Below are 24,266 nucleotides of genomic sequence, written 5' to 3'. Positions count from 1 at the left end.
CTAAGAAAAAGCCTTATTTACAACAGTTAGAGAAGTCATAATATTAACTACAACCATTTTAATTTAAACAGTCTATAGTTGAAGAAATGCAATTATTAAAGTGAAGGAAGAAAAGAAGAATATAGCTAAATATTACAAGTGTGAGAACTAGGCATATAAAATATACTGAGATAATAAAGTTAGACTTCTTGGTGACGAGTGTTCATTGACAGCTTTGTCTGATGTCCTCTGATCACAAACAGGCTTCAGCAGTACAGATTTCCTTGCGTTTCGCCACCAATGTGCTTACTCCCTGGTGTGGGAGTATCATCTCTAGCTATGAAAGATAGGTTAGGCTTAAAAGGACATAGAAATGGAACTTTCTCTATCAAGTGTGCCAACCAAAATGTGAATTCTATGAAGTAGAAACCCATCCACTGGGAGTTGGTTAGCCTAGACTTTTTACCTGTGGGCTAATGAATAGTCTTAAAATAGTAATGACTGCCAGTTACTAACAAAAGGGGCCTGATTTGAACCAGTGTCCTAGAGGTGAAAAACGCTTCATCCCATCACCAATCCCTTGAGCTATCCACTCCATTAACCCTGGATTGATTGTCTTATTCATTTGGTTTTGTTTTCCACTTAACATTTATTCTGGGCATCTCCCTTTAGATATTTTTTTATATATGTAAAAGGGTTTTTCGTATTTTGTTGTATACTTTGTAGTTGATGTAAAATGACTATCTTTTGAGTTACTGTATAGACGTTTGTGGCTAGATTCTTCAATACTGCAGTATAGAGTACAGTATTATGCAAGTAATTTCTTCACCCTGTATATCTCTAGTTAAAAAAAAAAAGCATAGTATTGTTACTAAAGTTATCAGACATTTTAAGAAAAGACTCCTTACTCGTCTTTGTGTTTTTTAGCCCAGAGTCTAAAATGTCCACTGAAGGGCAAAGAGTTGATGATAGCCCAAGTACTAGTGGAGGAAGCTCTGATGGAGATCAACGTGAGGGTGTTCAGCAAGAGCAAGAAAGGGAGCAGGTTCAACCCAAGAAAAAGGAGGGCAAGATCTCCAGCAAAACAGCTGCTAAACTATCAACTAGTGCTAAAAGGTATCCTGCTCTTCGTAGCTTTTTTTTGGATGGGCATCAGCCTAATTCATTTTCTTAATGTAATTACAATATGATTGAATTTGTACATTAGTTCTTTGATTGGGGTTGCAATGTGACCTGTATGCTGCTGCTACTTTTTAAAAAAAAAAAATTATTTTTTGACAGACTCGTTTGTTTTCACATGGGTTTAATATTAGCTTGCATGATAGAAACTGACACTGTTTTATTCTTAGTATAACTTGGACAGTTTTTTGTATTCTTATGAAGTGTGTGTGAGAGAGAGAAACTTGTCAGTGTAACTTAGAGTTAATTAACCATAAACATTTCAGACAAGTCAGTAATTCAGCATGCTAGGAGAGTACTGTAATACCTATCACTACAAGGTACTGCATTTTCTTCTCCCAGATGGTCAAGTCAGAAACGATGGAATGAACAAATGTTTTTGTTTCATTACATTAAACTGTGGTATGTTTTAATTCTGTTTTTGTTTTTTTTTCCCATTCCTGAGAGGAATAGTAGATTTGGCGAATAGCTATTTAAGTGACCCCACTCTGTCACATCAGTCACTGGATCATTGGCATGCATGGATTGTGCAAAGGAAGCCTGCATTAACAGTGTAGCCCTGTCACATCAGCATTACTTTAGGCAGCAATGTTCAAAACCTATTAGAGGGAACCCAAATACAAAACAATTTTAAGAGTTTTTATATAGAACCCAAATGTGCAGACCTAACTCATGCAGAACTCTGAGCCTGATTCTTCACTAATTTACACCAGTCTAAATTAGGAGTTACTGTTGTAAAACTAGTATAAAGGAGAGGAGAATCAGGCCCCCATTGTGTTCATTTAGTGTTTCTTGTAAATATGGTGTGTAAATATTCATAGGCTGCAAATACTAGTGTGTGTACATTTTAATTCATACATTTTTACTTTACCTTTACTTGATAGTATATAATTTATTTGTACCAGCCTCACAGATCTAAACCTCCCTACGTATCCACTCTGGTATCTTCATGAGTCACTCTCCATCCTGCCAGTGATGCCAGTATTGATTACTCATTTTGTCCACTTCCCTGTGTATCTTCAGGCTTTCATTTTATTCAAGGATAATCTTCCTTTATGTAGTCTGTGGCGCCAATGCCCACTTCCCTCCCCGCCTTTCAAAACTTTCCTCAAGGTCCGCTTCTACCATGGTGCTTACAGAAGATTATCTAGCCATTATCAGTTGGCAGAGGATCAGTGGGGATTACTAATATCTAACTTTTTTATATTTTATAACTAAAGGGAGAAGAATGACTGTCAATAACTTAGAACTGTCAAATTGTGCAAATACCTGGTCTTTGTAGTTGCTACTGCTTCTAACCTTGCCTGTGCTCACATATCTCCTATTGTGACATCAACTTGTTGTGTCTTGTAGCCACTTTAGAATAGGGTCTGCATATTCCTGTGTTTGTACAGAGCCCAGCACAATGATACCATGATTCCGGCTGGGGCCTGTGGATACTACTGTATTAAAAAATTAATGATATGTCAGAAGTTGCGCTATTATTCTTGGTTTTGTATCTTCAAAGCTTAGAGCTCTTATTAACATGCATTTAGCAGTGATAAAATTACTTAAACCTTTTAAAATTTAATCATATCTGCTTGTGGTTTCTGCTGAAACTAATTATTCCAATTGCAGACAGATATGTTTGCCAATCAGACTGTAAAACAGCAGTTTTACATGTATAGTAATATTAAAAAAAAATTATGAATCTGAAAGTTGAAATGTTTTCCAAGAACTATGCTTCTTAAAATTGTTTGGATATGTTTAAATAAATGTATAGTTTAATAATTCTGTCAAGTAGTAAGAGACTTATTTAGATGTTAGTCTTATCAACATTGGTAACTTCAGAGTCACTTCAGTTAAAGTTGTTTCTACTTTCTTATCCAAACCCCATTTTCAGGGGCTTGTAACTCCACTTATGAATTATTTAGGCTGAAAATTTAATATACAAGTTCTTAGCTTGATAAGGTGGCTGTTTGAAACATATGTGAAAATCAGTTGGAATGTTTTAAGAATATGGGGAAGAAAGTAAACTCCAATAGGGTTCTGTTGCCTTTTTATTTACCGCTTGGAATAAAAATAAATTTTAAAGGTACTTACCTCTCAATATGAGATTTTAAGACAAACACCTTAGAGCAGTGGTTTTCAAACTTTTTTTTCTGGGGACCCAGTTGAAGAAAATCGGTGGTGCCCGCAGCCAACGAAGCTGGGGATGAGGGGTTTGGCGTGTGGGAGGGGCTCGGGTGGGGAAGAGGGTTGGGATGTGGCTGTGAGGGCTGCGTAGTGGGGCCGGGAATGAGGGTTCATGGTGTGGGAGGGGATTCTGGGCTGGGGCAGGGGGTTGGGGTTCAGGAGGGGGTCAGGGCTCTGGGCTTGGGGTGCAGGCTCTGGGGTGGGGCTGGGGATGAGGGGTTTGGGGTGCAGGAGAGGCTCTGGGTTTGGGGGGTCTCAGGGCTGGGGCATGGGGTTGCAGTGCAGGAGGGGGTTGGGTGTGGGAGGGGGTCAGGGCTCTGGGGTGGGGGTGCAGGCTTCAGGATGGGGCCAGGGATGAAGAGTTTGGGGGCTCTGGGTTTTGGGGGGGTCTCAGGGCAGTGGCAGGGGATTGGAGTGCAGGGTTGGGGCACTGACTTACCTCTGGTGGCTCCCGGTCAGCGGTGGTGCCGGGGTGCAGAGGCAGGCTTCCCACCTGTCCTCGCACCATGGACTGCTGTGCCCCGGAAGCAGCCAGCAGCAGGTCCGGCTCCTAGGCAGAGGCATGCAAGCAGCTCATGCCTGCAGGCATCCCCTGCCCCCATTGGCTCCCCACACCCATTGGCCGGTTCCCAGCCAATGTTTTGGGTGGGGCAGCACATGGAGCACTGTGGCCCCACTGCTGCCCGCTTCCAGGGCACAGCTCAGTGTTGGAACAGGTATACACTAGCCTGCATTAGCTGGGCAGCACCGCCAACAGTACTTTTAATGCCCCGGTCGACAGTGCTGACCAGAGATGCTCGAGTCCCTGCGTGCTGAGCAAGGTGACCCAGTGCCTTACATGCTGCGACCCAGTACTGGGTCGCGACCTGAACTTTGAAAAACACTGCCTTACAGTGTGTTTTTGTAAACACAACTTAATAGGACTACTTGCAGGATTAGAGGTATAGCAGTTCACTTGAAATGTTCACCTCTTCAAAAATAATAGTGAGTTTTACCAGTTGATTGTGAAGAAAGACTGCACAAATATTTTGCGGAAACCAATTTCTGCTCCGTTACATACATGTAACCCCACTGAATCCAGTTGTTACTCCAAAATCCCAATAATGTTTGCATAATGGAGGACAGAATTTCATCCAGTAACTGTTTTTAATAACTCTAAAATAATTCAGGAATCAACACAATTGAAATAGTAGAATAATTTAAAGCATCCAGCTTTTACATGCATTATAGTTATTAGACAGCACTGGAAAACTAATACAACCTTGGAGTTTAGTCTTATTCCAAGTGCTAAATTATAGTCTACAGACTGCAGGCTTCATTCTGATCTCAGTTTGGTAGCCATGTATTGTCACACACTTGAAAAATCTGTTCATGCACGTGGAAGTGTAGTAGCAATCTTATTTTAGATACGTTATCCTGAGTAATTACCCTGTGTATCTCAGATTAGAATTAAAATCTAAAGAATTGTAATACGAATTTTCTTGTGGTTATAAATTTGACTCTAAAATTTTACTTATAAAGGTCACTTCAGCAATATTAGTTTTATATAAATCAATAGAAGGAAATGTTCAATTACGTGTGAAATGTGCTCCAAGGTGTTCTATAATATATATACTCTGTAGGGTGCTATCTCAGCAATTTAATGCTCCCTAAAATGGCTTGATTTTGAGGGAAGTGTGAAGCATTTTGTGCTTCCCTGTATTCCTGAGTTTTGTAGTTTGTATAGCATTATCGATGTTCTTTTAATTTAGTTTTTGGTGGTTAATTTTATTGCAAATGTTGCAGTCATAGGATGCTCATCTTACTTCGATGAGTTTTCTTCTGTCGTCATTTTGTGTTGACTTGTATTTCTGTTTTTCCTTCTTTCTCTCTTTTCTCCTCACCCCAATTTAGTGGGTTTCTTTGTGTGGTTCCAGTAGAAGAGTGATAAGTTAGGGATATATGGGTCAGCTGATAAGGCATCTTAAGATGCCCAGAAACCATAGCTATTAGTGTGATAGAAGTACCTGGATAGAACAGAGTTTTATTTCAAGTAGCCTTTTGCCTCCTTAGACCGAATGTTAACCAGTAACTAAGGCCTGATTTTGTTTAAAAAAATATAGGCTTTCTGCTTTTCGCATCAGTGGAAGTACTGATTTAGATGGCATCAAAAAGGCAGAATGCTATTGCGACCTTTCATATTGCTGTGTCCCTCAATGTGAATACTTCTAGTGTTAGTTGCTACACAGGTAATAGCTTACAGTAAATGTCATATTGTGTACCATTCCTTCGATTTGCCTTACTCAAGGTGTGTCACCTTAAATAGTAACCTTACTTACCTAACGTGTCAAGATTGAAAAACTCACTGCATATCATAATTACAGTTCAGACCTGAAATTGAGTTGCTGTCCTTAAAAAGAGAGGCATCTTATATCTTAAATAGCAAATCTTAGCACGACCTTTGGATTGAGACAAGTGTATCCGTTCTTGGTTAGCATAATAGCTTAACAGATAAAAATATTATTCTGCTGGGCTCTTGAGGTTGCTAGTTTAAAACCTGTCATTTTGTCTTTGGTCTGCAAATTTTTGTGTTGAACTGTGAATTTATGAAACTGAGTTATGTAGCCTTTTGCTCCTGGAAAGATATTAAAACATTAGGAACATAAACTAAGTCATGGATATCTTGTTTGTTGAAATACAACCATAGAGAAGTGGGCTATCCATAACCTTTCTAAATAACAGAGAGGGGTGCCATAATAGAATAGTATTTTAAATAAATTTGGCAACAAATATTGTACTTGACAAGCCACAAGTGACCGACAAAATACTGAAAAAGGAAAACAACTCATGACTTTTTTTAAAGTTGGCATTTATAAGTGTGCCTAATATATTCTGTTCTCCTTAAACTGTTGTTCTTAGTTCAATTTCCAAGGACCCTGTTCTGTCACAACTTTTGAAAGAGTGAAATACATAATAGGGTTTGCCCTGTTTTAAAATGTGGTCTAAATTTTCTCCAGTCTGGGTTTTTGGGTTGCCTAATGTTTATGTGAAGGGAGGCACAAAGCCCAGAAAAATGGAAGCAACAAAATGAGTTTCTAGGAAAAGTGACTGCATGCCAATAAATAGTAAGACCTGAGTGCCTCTAGAGTATTCAGTCCTCAATCTTTTCCTCATAAAAATGCTACAGAGTCCTTACTTTACAAGTGACAGCAAGCAATCTTGCTAGTCTTACAGCAGTAGTTCCCCACAGCCTCATATTTATTAATAATATTTGATGGCACTTTTCATTTTGAAAAAGCTTGTCCTAGATTAGCTGATCCTTTCAGGGTAGATAAGTATTTTCCCCCATCTGTAAAATGGGGGAGCATGGAGAGAGAGGTTGAATTGTCTAAGACCATAAAAGGAGCATCAGTGTGACATTTGCAAATTGAGTGTTCCTGGTGCCCAGTCCTGGATTCTGACTATTGGAGCATGCTTCTCTCTCACCAGTCAAGTAGTAACATAATAGTACTAATTTCATTTTTTATTCTATAGGCTGGCATTGCTAAATATAAATACATTTGGGCAGAAAATCTGTTGGCAACAAAATCCATGGGGATAGTTGCCAAAGGGGAGGAAGGAAACCATGTGGTTTCTGAGGGATCCTTCAGAGGCTTGAGCAATCTGTGTGTTGGTTCCTGTGCCTCTCTGCTGTCTCTGGATTATCCACTACACGCCCAGGTGGTATAGCTCCACTGAAGCCATGCTACTAGGGTTCCCCACCATTGAAGGGTCCCTGCAGAATAGATTATACCGCTAGAGTCTGTATATCCTTTACTAACTCCCTGGGATTTTTCCTGAACAAGGAATTGTGTGTCTCCCCTTCATTGCCTGTTTGTGAAAGGCGCTCACCAGGGAGACGGTCAGCAGGGCAGTGGCAGCACTGTCACGGCTGGTGTTTAGCAAAGGAGATCTACATGGAGAAGACAGTCGGTATAGGGACTCTTGGGACACGATCTGCTCATTTACATGCAATTTCAACAATAAAATACAAATGCAGTCGGTATTCATGTTTCAACCACTTGCTACAGTAACCCATGTTCAGGACTTAAATACAAAGTGGCATGCAGTTTTATTTTTGTGGCTAGAGGTGCATGGTACTATGACTTCTTCCCTCCACCTCATCCCTAATGAAATTCTTGCTTCTGCTTATCGTCTAGGGGCCAGAAAAAGCAAAACAAATAGCAGTTAATACAATTATGGACAAATATTCCTGTGTATATCCTACTGCATCTTTTAAAGAATCAGATCTATCTACATCAACCTGAAGACCCTAATCATTGTACTAGGGCCTGATATGAGGTGAGGGCAGGAGAGACATCCACAACTTCCCCTCTCCCTTCTGGAAAGAAGGGAGAGGAGTTTAGATGTGGAAGGATACTGAAAATGGAAGACTTGTGGTTTAGGACATGGGGCAATGTCCGTTCTCATTCTCTTCTTGATGTTTCATGCTCCTTATGATATGATGAAGTGTCAGCTGCTGTATATATGTGTTCAAAGTGAGGCTCTAGCCCAAGGGTGGGCAAACTACGGCCTGCCAGCCGTTTTAATCTGGCCCTTGAGCTCCCGCTGAGGAGTGGTGTCTGGGGCTTGCCCCACTCTGGTGCTCCAGCAGGATCAGGGGCTGCTCCATATAGCTCCCAGAAGCAACAGCATGGCCCCCCTCCATCTCCTACGCGTAAGAGCAGCCAGGGTGCTCCACTCTGCATGTTGTCCCTGCCCCAAGTGCTGCCCCCGCAGCTCCTGGTGGCCAAGAATTGTGGCCAATGGGAGCTGCGTGAGTGGGCCTTTGGACAGGGCAGCGTGCAGAACCGCCTGGCCGCACCTCCGCATAGGAGTCAGAAAGGACATGCTGCTGCTTCTGGGAGCTGCTTGAGGTAAGCGCTGCCAGGAGCATGCACTCTGAGCCTCCCCTCATGCCCCAACTCCCTACCCCACCACTGATCCCCCTCCTGCTTTCCAAAACCCTTAATCGCAGCCTGGAGCACTCTCCTACACCCCAAATCTCTCCTCCCCACCCCAGAGTCTGCAGCCCCAGCCCTGATCCCTTTCCCACCCTCCGAAGCCCTCTGTCCCAGCCCAGAGCACCCTCCTGCACCCCCAGCCCAGAGCCTCCTTCCACACTCTGAACTCCTCATTTCTGGCCCCACCCCAGAGCTCGCACCCTCAGCCAGAGCCCTGACCCCCTCCCACACCTCAACCCCAATTTTGTGAGGGTTCATGGCCTGCCATACAATTTCTATTCTTAGATGTGGCCCTCGGGCCAAAAAATAGTCGTCGTTCATCTCCCCGCCCCCCCTCCCCCCGCAGTGTAGTCCCAGAAGTGGTGCATTTTCAGAACCATTCTGTACAACTTGCCAGAGAGAAAAATCCATAGACCACAAAACTGAAAGAGATTTCTATGTTCCTTAAGTGTTCACATGATCTAAATGAGGGAATTTCCCATTTTGCTTAAAAAATTTGCATTTTATATAATTTTTGAACTGGAAAAAGGATATTTTAAATATGGAACTTTTTTTGAGGGGATAAAGGTAAAACAAGTACACTTAAAGGTGGGGGGAAGAAGGGGAGAGATGTCCGGCAAATACTTTTTTAAAAAAAATGGTAGTGTTTGGTATGTTGAGCCACTTAAACTTGTCATATTTTCTTTTTTTTAGTGGATATTTTTAGCATTTCTCGAATTACCTTTTCCCAAATATCAGTTAAGAAAAATTAATTCGTGGTTTTTCATTGAGATACCTTCTACTGAAATATACAATATAGTGAAGTATTTACCTTCTCTAGCAGTTGGAATCATCAAACATATTTAATTTCTCTCCCTGTGCAGAAGTATCTTGTAAATTTCCCCCCAACCTCATACACACACATGTGTGCACATCTTCCCCAAGGTATGAGACTAGGACTAATATAGGAGGTAGCATTTTATTTTTGGCTGGTTCGTTTACTTTCTTAGGCTACAAACAAACGAATCACAAAATGCATTCTTAATGGAACAAGGGGAGTATTGATAGTGGTTTTGGCCCAGTTTTAAAAAGGTATTTAGTCATTGCTGTGCTGAGCGTTGCCTAACTGTTTTAGAAATCTCAATCTCATTTTCAAAAGGGATATAGACACTGACTGTTGATGGAATTTAGACTCGTGTAGTTTGAAAATGAGATTTATGCTACTAAAGCTCCTAGGAGTTGTGGTGATGAGTGCACCAATGCCTAAATACCTTTAAGAATCTGGGGCTTTGAGATTATCTTCCACATCCAGGACTGCATTTAGACCTTAATATTATGTTTAGAATTAAGATAAATTGCTTATTTTTATCTTAAGTGCTCTAATATACCTGAATGTTTGCCTTGGGGAAATCGGTTTCTTTACTCATGCTTGTTATAAACCACCACCACACATTCTACACACAAGATACACATGTGTCTTAGGCCACGCTTGAGCTCTGTCGCTAAGATTTAGCATGTATCCTGGGGAAAGGTAATTTGGCCACTCTAATTTTCTTCATTGAGGTGATAAAAGCAATGGATACCTGCTTCTTTAGCCCAGATCTCTCGAAGGGGGGGAGAGCATTCAGCAATTTTGAATTATTCCTTTTTTCCCCTTGATGCTGCAGAAAACTCTCCAGGATGTGGTGTGAACGCCTTTGTCGTCAGGTTTTGGATGGATGTGACTAGGTTTACAGGGTGTGTGGTCTGGAGAGCCTCTATGGATGGCATGCTGCCCTGCCAGATCTATAGGAATTTTCTTACATAAACTGGTGGTGATTCCTAAACTGATGTGTAAACTCCTGCTTTATGCTTTTAAATTCCTTTGGGGGAAGAGGGATGGTTTGGCCCAGCACAGGTGGGGAGGATGAGGAAATCTAATGCCATAGAGGATAGCTGTGCAATGGTTCTGGGACATGACATATGGGTCTAGCCCTCCCTACGATGTGCCGAGATGTGTGGAATTCTCACAATTCTTGGGTTATCTGAGTCTCTTTTCAGAGATGCTGGGTACTCAAACATATGAAAATCAGCCTATGAAGTCTGTATCTTTCAACCCTTAATTTTTCAAAATATGGTCAGTTTTTTCAGTGTATGCATTGCCTTACCATAATAGGCCTGTCCACAGGAGGACATAATCTGGCTCTTTCATGAGGCTGGTACATGCGGCATCCTTCCTGACAAAACACTGGTAATAATTTTTAAATAAGATGTACGAGCCGAGTCTGACTAGATTGTGTGCCACACGCAAAAAAGTGTTTATGAACATTTGGTTGGGTTCAAACATATAAAAGGCCAACAGGACTGGGTGAACTTAAAATTGAAAACTTAAAAAAACCCAAAAAATAAAAATAAGACATTGCAGCCTGAATTTGTCAAATATTTTGTTAAGCAGTTTCATGAAACTTTGACATCAACTTTCAATTACAGATGAGAACTAACTATATATTGTAGTATTAACTACAGTAGATATTTTTCATAAAGTTGGAGGAAATCCATTTAAGAAAGTGTTGTCTTTATACTTCTGTATATAACTTCTGTTTCTTTTTTCTTAAGAATTCAGAAAGAACTTGCAGAAATTACATTAGACCCTCCTCCAAACTGTAGGTAAGTTTACATGGATTTTATTAATTTGAAATGCATATGGAAATTACATAGAGGACCAGAGGTAATTTTTCAGTTTTTCCTTGGAGGTGAATACTTAGTTTAATGATTTTTGACATAAAGGACATAAATACCGTTGTTTGTAGATGCAAATGTTTGTTATCACTTAAATGATAGTGGTGGTGATCAGGAGAAGTTTGTTAAAAATACAGCACTAATGAAATGTAGGCAAAGTTATTAGCTATAGGATATAAGTCAGATCAGTAGCATTTTGTTTATAATCCTGGAAAATATCTTTTTGGTGACAGTTATTAGTGTGACTCTTTTCCTTACAAATTGATAACTTTGAGAAAAATGTTAAGTACAGACATTGCAGATCTTGATCTTTTTGTCTGGCCATTGGTTATGACATTCAGAGGAAATTTAATGAAGTGGAGTTGGCTATCAAAAATTTTTTATGACTTTATGCTTTGCCTTTCTGTCAGTTATGTTTGTTTATAGTGAGTTAAAACTTGCTTTAAAATTAGTACTGATGTAGGCAAAGAAAACTCTGTTACCTTGTAGCTCACATTTTGTGAAGTAGTTTTCAGATGGCTGCCCCAGAATTCTTATCTGGCAGCTTGACATATTGGTCATATTGGAATTATGCCAGAGTTGTGCAGCAGTACATAAAGGAGCCCCTGCAATAGTACCTCTTGCAATGGGAAGTTAAACTAAATGCAGATGAATAGTTCTAATCCAATTCTGCCAACTGATTTCCAGCATTGCATGGGGAAAGGTCCATTCTATCGTGTTGTAAAAAGAAAGTTTGAGAGAAGTAGCTGATGGCATGCAGTTTTTATAATGAATCCCAGTACATTTCAATATCAAATTAACTAAGGAACTGGTAGTAAAAATGACAGTCGGCTTTATTGTTTTGGTCGCTTGACAAAAGTATATGTGTAAGAAAATGTTATAAGAAGATTTGATATAGTTGTGCTGGATCTCAGGATGTAATTCAGGTAGTTACATATGAAAGCACTGTGCAGGGAAGTGGGCTTGCAATAATAGTGTTAAAAGAGTATTTCACTCAATTAGGATGAACATTGCTTTGCTAGATAAAACGTTTTAATAACTAAGCTGTTCTTGCACGCTTATGACTGTGAGTCTTCAGTCACATCAAAGCTGTTTCAAATGGCAGGCCTTTACTTAGGTGTTGATGACTGATGCTTATTAGTGGGCTGATTTGCTGAGGTAAATATAAAATTCCAGTCTGTACAAAAATGCATAAATGAAGAAAGAACTTTGAACTGAATCTAAAAGTCTGCAGTTTTTACAACAGACACCTTTTTTTTAGTTTTCTGAATCCTTTCTCTTATAACAAAGCAATCATTTTAGTATACTAGGTACTGCTATATATAATATTTTTTTAAAGCAAGTGTAAAGTCATCCCTAATGCGCTTAGTGGAAACCTCTTTTAGCAACTCGTACAGAAAATGTGTGAACTGGGGATTTACTGTTTTCTGAATTTGTTGGACTAATGACAAAGTATCATTGCCTCCATCATGTATTGGATTTCAATCTGTCTTGCAAAATGAAAGAACTTAGTGTCTGGTCCTTCAATGTAGTTTTTGAGATAGCATTATTTCATGTTGTGATCTTGATAGATAATCATTTAGTAACAATACTATTGGCAAATGTATTTTTATAGTCCATAAGAAATCTCTTCATTTAGTTTTATGCAGTGGTGACATAGTCTAGTGTTTTTTTCTTAAACTTTACTTATTTTCTATTATATTTAAACATTATGAAATCAATATACCAACCAGGGATGATTCCTCAATATGACGGAAGAAAGATAAGTTGTAATAGAGTATTTCTTATCCTAAAGTACTTGATTTCTTGCAGAAACTCAGCTCATTCTTACAGAACATGTGCTAAAGATAAATATTGAATAGGATATAGATATCAATTTTCCTCCAAATAGGTCTCAGAAGGTTTCTTAAATAAACTGTTTGTACGAATTATGGCTCCAGTCCACATGCAGGTACACTCCCATTGATTTTTCAATGGGAATTTTACATACACACAAGGCAAGATTGGGCCATAGATGTGTGTACAAATCTGTTCTTATTTTTTCTAATACCCCCCTTCACACGCCCCCTGATTCAAATGCAGCCAGGTGTGAAGTGACACTTGTCAATTGCTTAACAAGGCATGAGAGCCATATCAAATAGCTTTGGATCACAAAGTGTAGAATACTTTATCCAGCTGAAAATATAGTGATACATTAGGCTAAAATTACCTGAATTGGAATTTGGCTAGTATCTGTGGGGAATAGGACAGCCCTATTTATATGTGAAATGCCATGGGATCTTTGGTTGACCACAGATAGTCAGGGCCTTGATTTTTATGTCACATCCAAAGACCCTCCAGTACAGTAGTACCCTTTTATGCTATGGTAGGGTAGAGTCTCAGTATTAATTCAGAAGGAGGAGCAGTACCACCCAAATTGCTAAGACTACTTCGTTATTTGTAAGCCTAAACTTATTTAAACTTACTTAGTACTTATATAGCATATTTGTGAAAATCTGCTTGTTTTAAAGAAACATGTTACTGACATATATATGTGCCTGGATAATTAGCAGACAATCACTGTGGCAACTTGAAACATTTCTTTCAAAAACTGAAATGTAGTCAGTAGTTTTGTGCATATGAAAATCTGAGACCAATAGGAGCTAGTGATTTCAGATAGCTTTGAGTCACAGAAGTACAGAAAATTGCTTTCAAAATTGAAATTCCACAGTATATAGACTACTGTGGCCTTTGGCTATTTTAGCAACAAGAAATTTAAAATGAGTTATTTTGTGTGATTACTGCCTGTGAGCACTTACAAATTTAAAATTTTATTAGATTTTTTTACATGGAATGATGTTATGGTGTGATCTACCCAGCAGTCCTTACCCAGGGCAAAAGTTCTTTTTATGTTGGTGAGAACTGTGCTGGTGAGAACATGGATATAGATAAGCTTTTGCATATACACATTAGACAAATAAGCAATGGATTTCAGAGATCCTGTAAAGGTGGATTTAGGAGTATACGAAACCTAAGTTCCGTGCTTTAGTAGGTATTAGTGTATTCTGTATTCAGTGGGCTTTGGTTCAGTCGTAGGGAAAGAATCCCACTCACAGTAATAAACTTTGGATCATGCCCTACGTGTGTGTAATATACCAAATGTCATGGGTAGTAGCAGAAGCCAAGTTGGAGGGGTTGCGGGGAGGGGAAAGTGTGCCATTACCATTTACAAAGAACAGTACCTCATGAAGAATCTGGTGTATTGCCTTGTCAATACCAACAACTAAAAGTTTCTTTTGGGCCCTTGATCATTGTGCAGACTGCATTACTATCAAGGCAAGTTACTGTAAGTAGAACAGAGAGAATATGGATCTCTGTATTTTAGAGGCCTAAACACTTTTAAGATTGCATTAAAAGGTTTTAATACTTAAAAAAAAAAAAAGGCAAAGGTGGGGGTGGAGGGTGTATCTCAACAATTAGGCTATATTTTTTCCCCAAAGATATATCTTAATTGCTGGTGATGCTGCCTGCAATAGATATTGTAACAAGCTAGGGAAGTGCTCAAACTTCTCATACGTTAAATTTAAGATTGTTTTACTATACAACATATATATAGATAAATAAAAATGAAATCCTACCTTCTCTAATTTTTACATAGTTTGGACCTTCTCTTAGTAGGATAGTGTCTCATGGAACATCTCTTACCTATTCCTGATCATGTAGACCACCTCCCTCTCCACCTGGCAATAGAATAACATCTCTGTGGCAAGTACAGCCGTTGCTTACATGGAAAAGTAATATTAGGAAAGTATTGTATTTTTAGCCTTTTTCCATTTGAATTTAGTAACTGGAAACAAGGAGGAGCCATCCAGCACAGTCACGAGCTGACTCTCTGTGGACCACAGTTTGGGAACCAGTGCTCAACAATTTCCCATTTAAATCGGTTCAGTATCCCTTAATTTTCCCCACTCTGCAGTGACCCCTTATGACAACTGTGCTTGTGCATGTCACAATCCCTTCATTTTCCTATACATTTTGTCTCCTGTCCTTTTTCTGTTTTCCCTTGTCATCATTTTTTAAGCTTTCCAGTATTTTATGGGCTGTGCTTTAAACTAACTTGCTATGCAGCCTACTGGATAAATGCTTTCTATTTCAAAACAATTGAGTTAAAACCCTAAATGTGTACTTATTAAAATGTATATCTACTTTAAACCTTCATAGATTCCAAGGCCAGAGGGGACCATTATGATTATCTAGTCTGACCTCTTGTATAATACGTCATAGAACTTCCCCAAAATAATTCGAGTGCACATGGTTTAGAAAAATATCCAGTCTTGACTGAAAAATTGTCAGTGATGGAGAGTCCACTAGGACTCTTACTAAATTGTTCCAGTGATTACTTACTCACCTGTTAAGTTTATGCCTTATTTCCAGTTTGAATTTGTCTAGCTTCCAGCTGTTGGACGGTTATACATTTCTTTGCTAGCTTGAAGAACCCATTATTAAATATTTGTTCCCTGTGTAGATACTTATAGACTGTAATCAAGTCACCCCCCAACCTTCTTTTTGTTTAATCTAAATAGATTGAGATCTTTGAGTCAGCACTATAAGGCATATTTGGTAATCCTTTCATTGTTCTCATGGCTGTTCTCTGAACCCTCTCCAATTTATCCACAGCCTTCTTGAATTGTGGTCGCCAGAACTAGACATTGTATTCCAGCAGCAGTTATACCAGTGCCAAGAATAGAGATAAATTAACTTTTCTGCTCCTACTCAAGTTTCCCGTTTATGCATCTCAGGATCTTGTTAGCTCTTTTGTTCACAGTGTCATATTGGGAGCCCATGTTCAACTGATTATCAACCACTGCCCCCAAATCTTTTTCAGAGTCACTGCTTCCCAGGTTAGAGTCTCCAATTGTGTAAGTATGGCCTAGATTCTTTGTTCCTAGATATTTACATTTAGCCCTATTGAAATGTATATTGTTGGCTTGTGACCAGTTTACCAAGTGATCTAGATCGCTCTGAATCAATGACCTCTTTGTTATTTACCATTTCCCCCAGTTTTGTCATCTGCAAAAGTTATCAGTGATCTATTTTTCATAAACCCATGTTGATTTATATTAATTACATTACCCTCTTTTAGTTCTTTATTAATCAGGTCCCATTATTTTTCCTGGGATCGATGTCAGGCATACAGGCCTGTAATTATCTTGGTCATCCTGTTCACTCATTTTAAAAAATGGCACAATATTAGCTTTCTTCCAGTCTTCTGGAACTTCCTGAGTGTTCCAAGACTTGAAAATCAACATTAATGGTCCAGCAAGCTCCTCATCCAGCACTTTAAAACTCTTAGTTGAAAGTTGTCTGGACTTGCTGATTTTAAAAATGGTCTAACTTCAGTAGCTTCAGTTTAACATGGAATCATAGAATATCAGGGTTGGAAGGGACCTCAGGAGGTCATCTAGTCCGACCCCTTGCTCAAAGCAGGACCAATCCCCAACTAAATCATCCCAGCCAGGGCTTTGTCAAGCCTGACCTTAAAAATTCCTAAGGAAGGAGATTCCACCACCTCCCTAGGTAACGCATTCCAGTGTTTCACCACCCTCCTTGTGAAAAAGTTTTTCCTAATATCCAACCTAAACCTCCCCCACTGCAACTTGAGACCATTACTCCTCATTCTATCATCAGCTACCACTGAGAATAGTCTAGATCCATCCTCTTTGGAACCCCCTTTCAGGTAGTTGAAAGCAGCTATCAAATCCCCCCTCATTCTTCTATTCCGCAGACTAAACAATCCCATTCCCTCAGCCTCTCCTCATAGTCATGTGTTCCAGTCCCCTAATCATTTTTGTTGCCCTCCGCTGGACTCTTTCCAATTTTTCCACTTCCTTTTTGTAGTGTGGGGCCCAAAACTGGACACAGTACTCCAGATGAGGCCTCACCAATGTCGAATAGAGCGGAACGATCACGTCCCTCGATCTGCTGGCAATACCCCTTCTTATACATCCCAAAATGCCATTGGCCTTCTTGGCAACAAGGGCACACTGTTGACTCATATCCAGCTTCTCGTCCACTGTAACCCCTGGGTCCTTTTCTGCAGAACTGCTGCCGAGCCATTCGGTCCCTAGTCTGTAGCAGTGCATGGGATGCTTCCGTCCGGACTCTGCACTTGTCCTTGTTGAACCTCATCAGATTTCTTTTGGCCCAGTCCTCTAATTTGTGTAGGTCCCTCTGTATCCTATCCCTACCCTCCAGCATCATATCTACCTCTCCTCCCAGTTTAGTGTCATCTGCAAACTTGCTGAGGGTGCAATCCCCACCATCCTCGAGATCATTTATGAAGATATTGAACAAAACCAGCCCCAGGACTGACCCGTGGGACACTCCACTTGATACCAGCTGCCAACTAGACATGGAGCCATTGATCACTACCCGTTGAGCCTGACAATCTAGCCAACTTTCTATTCACCTTATAGTCCATTCTACCAGCCCATACTACTTTAACTTGCTGGCAAGAATACTGTGGGAGACAGTGTCAAAAGCTTTGCTAAAGTCAAGGAACAACATGTCCACCGCTTTCCCCTCATCCACAGAGCCAGTTAACTCATCATAGAAGGCAATTAGATTAGTCAGGCATGACTTGCCCTTGGTGAATCCATGCTGACTGTTCCTGATCACTTTCCTCTAAGTGCTTCAGAACTGATTCCTTGAGGACCTGCTCCATGATTTTTCCAGGGACTGAGGTGAGGCTGACTGGCCTGTAGTTCCCAGGATTCTCCTTCTTCCCTTTTTAAAAGATGGGCACTACATTAGCCTTTTTCCAGTCGTCCGGGACTTCCCCCGATTGCCATGAGTTGTCAAAGATAATGGCCAATGGCTCTGCAATCACACCCGCCAACTCCTTTAGCGCTCTTGGATGCAGGGCATCCAGCCCCATGGACTTGTGCTTGTCCAGCTTTTCTAAATAGTCCCGAACCACTTCTTTCTCGACAGAGGGCTGGTCACCTCCTCCCCATGCTGTGCTGGCCAGCCTTGTTCGTGAAGACAGAGGCAAAAAAAGCATTGAGTACATTAGCTTTTTCCACATCCTCTGTCACTAGGTTGCCTCCCTCGTTCAGTAAGGGGCCCACACTTTTTCCTTGACTTTCTTCTTGTTGCTAACATACCTGAAGAAACCCTTCTTGTTACTCGTAACATCTCTTGCTAGCTGCAGCTCCAGGTGTGATTTGGCCTTCCTGATTTCACTTCTGCATGCCTGAGCAATATTTTATACTCCTTCCTGGTCATTTGTCCAATCTTCCACTTCTTGTAAGCTTCTTTTTTGTGTTTAAGATCAGCAAGGATTTCACTGTTAAGCCAAGCTGGTCACCTGCCATATTTACTATTCTTTCTACACATCGGGATGGTTTGTCCCTGTAACATCAATAAGGATTCTTTAAAATACAGCCAGCTCTCTTCTGGACTCCTTTCCTCCTCATGTTGTTCTCCCAGGGGATCCTGCCCATCAGTTCCCTGAGGGAGTCTGCTTTTCTGAAATCCAGGGTCCGTATTCTGCTGCTCTCCTTTCTTCCCTTTGTCGGAATCCTGAACTCTACCATCTCGTGGTCACTGCCTCCCAGGTTCCCATCCACTTTAGCTTCCCCTACTAATTCTTCCCTGTTCGTGAGCAGCAGGTCAAGAGCAGCTCTGCCCCTAGTTGGTTCCTCCAGCACTTGCACCAGGAAATTGTCCCCTACACTTTCCAAAAACTTCCTGGATTGTCTGTGCATCACTGTATTGCTCTCCCAGCAGATATCAGGGTGATTGAAGTCTCCTATGAGAACCAGGGCCTGCGATCTAGTAACTTCCGTGAGTTGCCGGAAGAAAGCTTCGTCCACCTCATCCCTCTGGTCCGGTGGTCTATAGCAGACTCCCACCACGAAATCACCCTTGTTGCTCATGCTTCTAAACTTAATCCAGAGACACTCAGGTTTTTCTGCAGTTTCATACTTGAGCTCTGAGCAGTCATATTGCTCCCTTACATACAATGCAACTCCCCCACCTTTTCTGCCCTGCCTGTCCTTCCTGAACAGTTTATATCCATCCATGACAGTACTCCAGTCATGTGAGTTATCCCACCAAGTCTCTGTTATTCCAATCACATCATAATTCCGTGACTGTGCCAGGGGCTTCCAGTTCTCCCTGCTTGTTTCCCAGGCTTCTTGCATTTGTGTATAGGCACTTGAGATAAGACACTGATCGTCCCTCTTTCCCAGTATGAGGCAGGACCCCTGCCCTCTCGCACGCTCCTGCTCGTGCTTTGTCCCGGTATCCCACTTCCCCGCTTACCTCAAGGCTTTGGTCTCCTTCCCCCGGTGAACCTAGTTTTAAAGCCCTTTAGCGATACTGGTAGAATCACCATAATCTGAGACTATCACATCTGTATTTGGAGAAAGAACAAAAAAAGATTTTTGGCTACTTCTGCCTCGTCTGCATTATTATTGATAGGTCTACCATTTCCATCTAGTAATGGACCGGTACAGTTGTCAGGATTCTTTTTGTTCATAATATATTTTTAAAAACTTTGTCCTTAATTCTGCTAGCCATAGATTTCTACTTGCATGCCTTGGTTTCCCTTAATAATTTTTTACAATTAAATTTCTGATTTAATATTCATTATTATCAATTCCCCCTTCCTTCCATTTGTTAAATATTGTTTTCTATAGCTAGCTTCCCTTCACTTCTAAACCAGGTCAGTTTTCTAACCAGCACAATTGCTTTCTCAATTGTGGCTTTTTTGGGCATCTAGTAAGGAGTTCTTTAATGATTCGCATTATCATTTTTTTTTTCTGACTAAATTCTTCCTCCCATCTGATTTGACTCATACTTGCTGTCTGCTTTGTGAAATTGGCCATGTTAAAGCTCCAAATATATGTTGCTGGTCTGCACATTGTACATACTGTTTGTGCATTATAAAATGTGATCATGTTGTGATCACTTGTACTTAAGCTGCCTTTTAATTTTTCGTTCTGTGATCAATTCTTCTTCATTAGACTTTTTCTTAAGACTTCCTTTATGTTGGTTGCAATGTTTTTTGAGTTGGGAAATTGTCATCTATAATGTTTAGAAATTCCAAGTGTTTTAATGTTGGCAGCGTGAGACCTCCAGTATGTCACTCAAATTGAAATCCCTGTGTTAACACAGCTTCCCTTTCCTCCCCCACCGTCCCCCCCCTAATGACAGGTTTTAGAGTAGCAGCCTTGTTAGTCTGTATCCGCAAAAAGAAAAGGAGTACTTGTGGCACCTTAAAGACTAACAAATTTGTTAGTCTCTAAGGTGCCACAGGTACTCCTTTTCTCCCCCCCCCATGAGTGTGAATTGTGACACTATATGTATGTGTGTGCATTTTTTGTTACTTTTCTGTGTGTGTTCATCTTGTGTATATATCTGAAAATTTCTGGGTAAACCTGAAATTCTTTTGAGGAAGTACTATCACATTATTTTTGTCTCCTTCCCTCCCTCCCTCGTTTGCCTTGTTTTGGTTGGTCCAGTAAGACTCTACTAGCCTACTCCCAGGGTATGCTCACCCGCTGGGTTGTTATACTCTTCTTCAAGACTACTTCGTCCCTATAGGCTGTTACAAACTGTCCAGTCCATTGTCTCTGTGTGGCAATTGAACTCTTGAATTTGTTGTTTGAAGATGGATACTCAGTGTGATTCCTCCTATCTTCTGACTTACCCTCCCAACCCAATAGGGTGAGGTTCCTCTTTGTCAGAGGAAACTTTAGAGGTTGTATTTCCAGAGTATGGTTTCTTGTTTGACGATTTCTGCACAGAACTTGGGAAGAGATGGTGTAAATTGTGCCAGAGATTGGGCTCTTCTAAAACAGCAGTAGAGGTGGCTTTCCTGATTGAAAAGAGTCTTCCTCTTTTCTTGCTGACAGTCTTGTGACTTGAGATGTGTGCAGTGTTGCCTATGTCCAGCAGGAAAATCCCTTCTGCTATCTCCCCCATCTTCCCCCCCACTCCCACTCCCACCCCACACCAAACCACCACCCCCCACCTTAAAACTAAAGGTTGGTCATTTTTATTGTAATTTAAAATAAATAGCTATCAGGACTTCTGATCAGTTGATTTATTATTATTATTATTATTATTATTTATTATTCATTATTCATTTGGATTGTGGTAAAGGGGAATTGATCCAGTCATGGGGTTGTGGGAATGGGAATGCCAGTGTATTAGGGGTGTACAAGAGATGCAAACCAGACCCAGAATAGTGGTTCACAGGAGACTAGGAGTTTATTTAAATATAAACTTCTCTTCCTCTGAGCAGCTCCACTGCCTTCTGCTGCAGATGTACTCCCCCTCTCATCCCATTTGATCTTGCTCAGGGGATTTACTTCCTGCCTGAATGGGCTTACCCTGCTGTGCAGTCACTTCACTCCTGGAGAATATGTACCTCACAAGAGTACAGATAATTTCTTCTGGCCTGGCCAGGCCTCTAAGAATGTACTTCAACCAACATCAGTTAATCGGAAGCATGTAGTGGAGGATGGTGATATTAAAGCACAGAGCCCTGTAGGTGTAAGATGGCTCTTAGTGTCTTTCATTATAGAATTATCAATTTTTATTTTTTTGTACTAGTTCGTATACCTTACGAGTGCTTTCTGCATCTTTTAATATTTTTTTCTCTGTAAGTTGCTGTTTCAAAGTGGAGTAAAGGATGTGTTCCCCAAAAACACACACAGTACAATCCCAGGGTAATCACTTAATTTATAATAACAACTATGGTACATTTTATCACTGTTAGTTTGCCTGGTTTATAACTGGTGGTTGTTTCAGATTCATTACTTAAAATACCTTGGGTAGAAAGTGTCAAATTACTTTCTAACATGTAATCTTTTAATTCCTTTAGCTATTCTTTTTGAAAAAGAAATCCATGATAGCATCTTCTATCTTCTTTTTAAGGTCTGAAGTATTTAGCTGTAATGCAAAAGGAAGATCAGTTTAAAATTTTTTTCTTCAAACAAATAGCTGTTATGTTTGGTTTTTTCCTTGTAAGTGTCACTATTTTAGTGACACTCTTAACCTTTTGAAGGCATACTGACTGATTTTAGAGACCTAATCCGACTTTCTAAATTTTGTTCATGTATTTATCAGTTTGTATATGTCAAGATGAAGTGCACTGCATATGCAGACCATTGATTTTTTTTTTTTTTTTTTTTGCGCTACAGGGGTTTCCTATATTTGAATGAATGTTTCAGAAGTGGAGATATGATTTTCAAAAATGAACTATAGAGAGGAGGAATCTACTGCAGCAGGGAACTGTCTGGATCCCTTAGTGCAGTGGTTCTCAAAGCTGGCCTGCCACTTGTTCAGGGAAAGCCCCTGGCGGGCCGGACAGGTTTGTTTATCTGCTGCGTCCGCAGGTTCAGCCGATCGCAGCTCCCACTCGCCGTGGTTTGCCGCTCCAGGCCAGTAGGGGCTGCAGGAAGGGCGGCCAGCACGTCCCTTGGCCCGCGTTGCTTCCCGGAGACCCCATTGGCCTGGAGCAGCAAACCGTGGTCAGTGGAAGCCGCGATCGGCCGAACCTGCAGACGCAGCAGGTAAACAAACCGGCCCAGCCCGCCAGGGGCTTTCCCTGAACAAGCGGTGGGCCAGCTTTGAGAACCACTGCCTTCGTGTACACAAGATAATGAAGAACCAACACTTGGTCGATTGAAATAAGGTCTACAACTCCATTAATAGCAATTCTCTGTGTACCGTGATAACTTTTAAACACCACATTTGATCAATTCCAAAATTTCAGGGAATGTTCTAGACATCAATGGCCAGAACCATATAGATGCTGATAAAAATGGGAAAAACCAAAAGGAGGAAATGGACACATGGAGCAGATAACATCTGGTTAGCAGAGCCAGCAGCTTCAACCACCTGTATAATTGTCAGTATATCGAAGAACTGGTTGATGGCAGCCATTAACACATTACAGCGTAACAATAGTCCTCATTTTAGCTCTGCCTGTGCACCCAATACTGGTTAAAATGTTGACAACCTGAAAGACTTCTCCCTCATATAGAAATAAATGAAAATTATGGGGTAGGGGAAAATAGGGATGCATACAGAGCCCATTGCATTGGAGGAGAACGGGAGTGGGAGGGGACAGTCTCTGGTAGGAGGAGTGAATGAGGGATCTTGGTATTGGCAGGGCACACAGAACTCGTACCATAGGAGAATGGGACCTAGTGGTAGGAATGAGGCAGAAATGGGGGCACACAGAGCCCCTGCCATTGTGAAGTTGGGGAAGAGGGAGGACTTGGTCACACACAGAGCTCCTGACATGAAGGACAGGTAGGGGGTTGCAGAAAGTCCTGAAATACATGGGGATATGAGGGTGACACACAGAGGGCTGGGAGGATGGAGGTATGCAAGGAGCCCCTGGAGTGTGTAGTGCTGTCAGCCTACAGAAGCAACGAAGCATGCGACTCTCTAGTTTAAATATACATAACAGGAAAATAGGGAGGGAGAGAAGAAATGAAATCCTACAAGTTGCTTTTTTAAGATGCATAGAGTGTTTCTCTACGTAGCACAATGTATGGGAAGTCAAGATGAGAGCTTTCTTCAATCTGGTCCCTCTCCAAAAAGAGATGCTAAATAAAATATAGTAGAATGGCAAATGGTCTCTGTAAGTTAGTCTGTCAAGCTGTCTGATAAGATAGCAAGGGGAAAACTGAGTATCTGGCCTGGGCTTTGGGAGGAAGGAGTCTTTCTGCAGGACCCCAGACCCAGCTTTCTTGTTCCTTCTCCTTTTATATTCTTGATCTAAAGAAACCCTTCCCTGTCTTTCTGAGGCCATATCTCCACTACAACCTTTGGTCAATGCATGTGTTGTCAGTGTACAGTTTGTACATTGCACTGCACGTACTCACCAGAAGATTTTACACTGATGTAGAGAGCAGTGCACCTTGGGTAAGTATCCCAGTGTGCCTACTACTGTCCAGAGCAATGACTTTTGGGGTAGTGTTTTGTGGGCTGGTAATGACTTGCCCAGAGATCTCTGGGAGCTAGGGGGTCAAGTTCCCAGCATACAACTTTCTCCATCCCGTAATGCCTTCTGTATCCCATAATTAGGACCCTACCAAATTCACAACTGTGAAAAACATGTCAAGGACCATGAAATCTGATGTCCCCCTACAATAGACAGATGGGAAGGGTAGGGTTGGGGGAGCTCCGGCTGGGGGCTTCTATTATGTGCCCAGGCTCCAGCTGCTAGTCTCAGCCAGCCGGGCTGGG

General features: G+C 40.9%; 1 protein-coding gene across 1 annotated transcript in view; it reads left to right on the top strand.

Annotated features, from left to right (window-relative positions):
• The window catches only part of UBE2E2 (ubiquitin conjugating enzyme E2 E2), a 342,164-nt gene that overhangs the window by 5,034 nt on the left and 312,864 nt on the right, over positions 1-24,266 (top strand). The window contains exons 2-3 of the mRNA XM_073333493.2: positions 907-1,095; positions 10,890-10,940. Of these exons, the coding sequence (XP_073189594.1) occupies positions 920-1,095; positions 10,890-10,940 (227 nt within the window). The 5' untranslated portion in view covers positions 907-919. The remainder of the gene's footprint in view (positions 1-906; positions 1,096-10,889; positions 10,941-24,266) is intronic.

This window comes from Lepidochelys kempii, chromosome 2, assembly GCF_965140285.1.
Source record: "Lepidochelys kempii isolate rLepKem1 chromosome 2, rLepKem1.hap1, whole genome shotgun sequence".
NCBI classification, from domain to species: Eukaryota; Metazoa; Chordata; order Testudines; family Cheloniidae; genus Lepidochelys; species Lepidochelys kempii.
This window is presented reverse-complemented; position numbering and strand designations above follow the sequence as displayed.